General features: G+C 32.7%; 1 protein-coding gene across 1 annotated transcript; it reads left to right on the top strand.

Moving 5' to 3' along the window:
• Positions 1 to 111: 111 nt before the first annotated feature.
• LOC150101370 (alpha-(1,6)-fucosyltransferase-like) lies at positions 112 to 1923 on the top strand. Its single transcript, XM_090400781.1, has 3 exons — positions 112 to 395; positions 962 to 1115; positions 1226 to 1923. The coding sequence occupies exons 1-3, from the start codon at positions 112 to 114 to the stop codon at positions 1607 to 1609; spliced, it is 822 nt and encodes a 273-aa protein (XP_090256907.1). The 3' UTR covers positions 1610 to 1923.
• The last annotated feature ends 2033 nt before the right edge of the window (positions 1924 to 3956 follow it).

The following is a 3956-nucleotide window of genomic DNA, read 5'->3' as shown; positions in this document are numbered from 1 at the left end:
TAGAACAAATCGAAATTCATACTTTCAATGATTTAAACATGTTGCTTCAAGGCAAGCATTGTATTTATGTTAAAAGATAAAATTGAAAGTTTTACTAAAAAAGTTAACATAATGAAGAATAGGGTGGAAAATCGTTGTTTAGAAATTCATGTTATAATTGAAAATAATCTTCCCAAATATTTAATTGTAAGAGTTATAATTGATCATCTGAAGTGTCTGGAGACACAGTTTCAGAAATACTTCCGTTCAAATTTTGATTCAAAAATTCTAAATTGGGTTCATAAACTATACTCAATTGAAATCAAAAACGGCAGTCATCTGCCATTAAAAGTTCTAGAAGAATTTGCCGAGTTATCAAGCGACTCACGTTTAAAACTTGAGTTTCTTAAAAAATCGTTAAATGAATTTCTGCTTTGGAATTTCTAACAATTTCTCAAATGACCCTAAACATACTTCTGACATTTTGTACTACGTATTTATGCGGAGTTTTCTGCATTGACGATTATAAAATCAAAATATCGATCAACTCGGAAAAAGTTGAAGATTCTCTACGTCCAGCAGTATCAAATATTCAGCCAAGATTTAATTCTTTATGTAAAAATAAACAAGCTCATCCATCTCATTCGTATGCAAATTTGCTTTCCTCTTTAATAAATGGTAAAATTATATGTATACCAAAGTTTTAAAATAAATTTCTTTATGATTTATTATCAGTAAATGTTTGAATTGTATACCTAGTTTATATACCCATATACCAGGGGTCGCGTAAAAATGTCTCGTGCGAAAAGGGGTTCACGAGTGGAAAAAGTTTAAGAAGGCCTGGTCTAAGGTACAGAATACGGAAATAATTTCCGTATTCTGTAAAATAATCGACTTATCAAAAGGCCGCTGCTTTATGGACAATTGTATATTACTGTAATATCGTTCAATTGACTCTACCTTTTTTTTCTTTGTTTATTAGCTTTCAGAATTATGATTTCATCTATTTCCTCGATGGTGCAAATGTGGCCTTCAATTTAACAACACGATATAGCAACTCGTCTTTATGGAGTCTTCTGGTGGATGTGTTTCTGTTGTCAGAATCAGATTTCATCGTGTGTACCCTTTCATCTGGGGTAAGCTGTTGATGCATTTCTTTCCATGTCTGTGGATTTTTGAACAAATTAAGTGATTTCTATTTGCCATTGAATTAACAATAATTACAATGTTATTTTGTTTTTACAAGTTATGTCGTTTGGCTTATGAACTAAAGCACGGATCTGGAGATGGAAATTCCTCAGCGTCTGTACATTCCCTGGATGTCCCGTATCATTATGCATTTGTTCAGCCTCCACAAAGGAAGGTACTCTACCCCCACAAAGCGGTAACGAAAAGTGAACTTCATCTAAATATAGGAGATTATATTCGTAAGGAAAATGAATTCGCTTTGGTATATGAAGCATTAGAGGGAAAATCGTGGGATGGATTCACAAAAGGAGTTGTTGGAGAGAAAGGAAAGAAGAAAGGGCTTTATCCTACTTATAAGACAATCCCGATATATCAATTTTTCAAGCCCTCCATATTTCAAAGTGCAATGAGGCAGATGTCGGATTTCAGTGAGCTGCAGTGATAGAACAAATCGAAATTCATACTTTCACTGATACGAACAGTCTCATCACATCACTGTCGATCAGATATTGATCTTTGCGCTCAGTAGGTGACCTGATTCATAGATAAAAGCTCCGATGTCTGCATGATCAGGTTACTTCTAAAACTAAACTTGCCTTTTTGGCGATACGAATTTTGGAGTCATTTTGTGGTTTTCCCAAGGAAAGTATGCATTTTTTACATCGAAATAGTCTAGTAATAAACATCTGATCCTGATCACCACAGTTGTACTGAAACCCGGTGTGTACCTGGAATTCTGATGCGAGGATGCACAAAACTGGGATTCATTTTACGTGAAGAAGAAAGTTCCTTGAGGGAGCAGAGTCAAAATTCGATGGATTCATATTTCTTCGAAATTGTACAGTTTCCTATATATATATATAATCAGTGTAATTTATTTGTAATATTCCTAAATTCTTTAGTGATTATTACTTTAATATCGGTGATTAAAAAAATTTACAATACCATTTGCTTTTGTTTGTTTCTTTTTTCTCCAGTAAGAGCTTAATTTAATCTGCACTTTTTTTAAAGAACCAGAACCACCAACAAAAAAAAAAAAAAACAACATGCACAACAGAATGCATCCAAATGATTTACATTCTTCTGAAATACTTTGATGGATACTCAGTAGAGTTTAAAACAAATTAATAAAAGCAAATTAGACTTCCATGTAAGGACTATTTCTACATGTTTACACTTAGTTCATAATGTCTGTTTATAATTTGTATTATGGAAAAACCCATTATGGATCCATTCAGTTGATAATTACTAAATGAAATTATCTCTTTAATTAATATTCATATTTCTTAATGGATCACATCTGTCTTCATTTTCCTAATTCAAATGCATCGAAGTTTATATTAGATTACTCTGTAACAATTTAATGATGATTAAGGCAAAAATGGAGATTAACACGGCTGACTGTCAGGAAAGTAAAAATACCAATTTTGTTCTCCGTCTATATAGAAATTCGCAACAGAAGCAACGGGAAAGAAATTCATGTTCAAATTGCCAAGAGTAAATCTGCTAAGAAACGGAAGCAATTGTTCAAGACCAAACAGTAATTTCTCTAAAGTGAAGGCTTTTAGTTTCAATGTTTTTTTTTTTTTTTTTGTAAGCAGTCAAGAGTAATAATAAATAATAAATCACAAAATATGATCAAACTGATATTTCTTTGTGATTGTTTATTAATTCTTATTCGTATTATTTAAATATTCTGTTCAGCCCTGCCTGCGAAAGTAATTTTGCATTCATGTAGTGTTGCTGGAACATACCTAATAAGAGACTGACTCGGTGTTATATTTGTTCTTCAAAGCTCTTGTTTTGACGAACTACAAAACATCTCTCTAAAACATGCATTCTGTGCAGAGATTTGTTTTTTTTGAAAAATTGTGAGCGCTTTCAGTGACTTGCTTCCTACTGCCTCTGTCTTATCTACTTCTTGTTGTGGAATATTCATTATAGAAATAATACCGCTGATTTCATACTCCTCGTTGAGATTAGAAAATATTTCGCCAGTTTAGAAACAAAAACCTCGGATCCCGATTATCGCCACAGTTGTATTCAAATCCTGTTTATATCTGGAATTAATTCCCATCGTGTTTAGTTTTTATACTTTCCTTTTCCAATGGTGTCTATTAATGGAAAAAGAGAATACAAAAATAAAGGTGTCATTGCTTTTCTGTATACCGATGGAAAAGAAGAGGCATCTTCAACATCGAAGAACTTTCTATGCACGTAAAGTTTGTATAGATAAAATAAATTATTTAATAGCAGAAGAAGTATATTTCTTCGTATCTCATCACATCATCAGAGGGAACATGCAAATTACAGGAACAGATGGAACTGATGTCGTAAATACACCATAGAAAAATTAATATAACAGTAATAACTAAAATTATTTACCATTATCTTTTTACTTTTTACTCTGGACTTTCCCAAGTAACAGAGAAGTCTTTCACCAGCCAACTTCTTTATTTCATAAAAACCTGATGTTGAACGATTTGGAGAAACTAGGCTTATTTTTCTTACATTTTCAGGATGTTCTATTGGGGCTTGCATAGGGGACCTACTCAGGAAGTTCTAACCTGCAGTTTTTCTTTTTGACAGCGAATAGTCACTTTTCTTTTAGCAGATCGGGCTATAATTCCATGTTCGAAACTGCAGCTAAAACTATAGAGCCACCAAAACTCAATCTTTATCCAGATTGAGATTGCTTTTTTTTTACACTTTTCCCCCTATTTTTTTCGTAGTGCATTTAAGACATCGGTTGCAACCGTTCTTGTAATTTTTAGTTTCGAACAAGCAAG

This window comes from Typopeltis vanoorti, chromosome 11 (genome assembly GCF_054136105.1).
Source record: "Typopeltis vanoorti isolate ZY-2024b chromosome 11, IOZ_Tvanoo_1.0, whole genome shotgun sequence".
Lineage (NCBI taxonomy): Eukaryota > Metazoa > Arthropoda > Arachnida > Uropygi > Thelyphonidae > Typopeltis > Typopeltis vanoorti.
Note: the sequence above shows the minus strand (reverse complement) of the source record. Positions and strands in the feature narration are given on the sequence as shown.

Bases quoted from the DNA above. Each gene is read 5' to 3' on its own strand.
- LOC150101370 (XM_090400781.1), top strand. From the start codon at position 112: ATGAAGAATAGGGTGGAAAATCGTTGTTTAGAAATTCATGTTATAATT. The intron at 396-961 runs GTTAAATGAATT...TTTGTTTATTAG, and splicing joins CTTGAGTTTCTTAAAAAATC to CTTTCAGAATTATGATTTCA. The intron at 1,116-1,225 runs GTAAGCTGTTGA...TGTTTTTACAAG, and splicing joins TGTGTACCCTTTCATCTGGG to TTATGTCGTTTGGCTTATGA.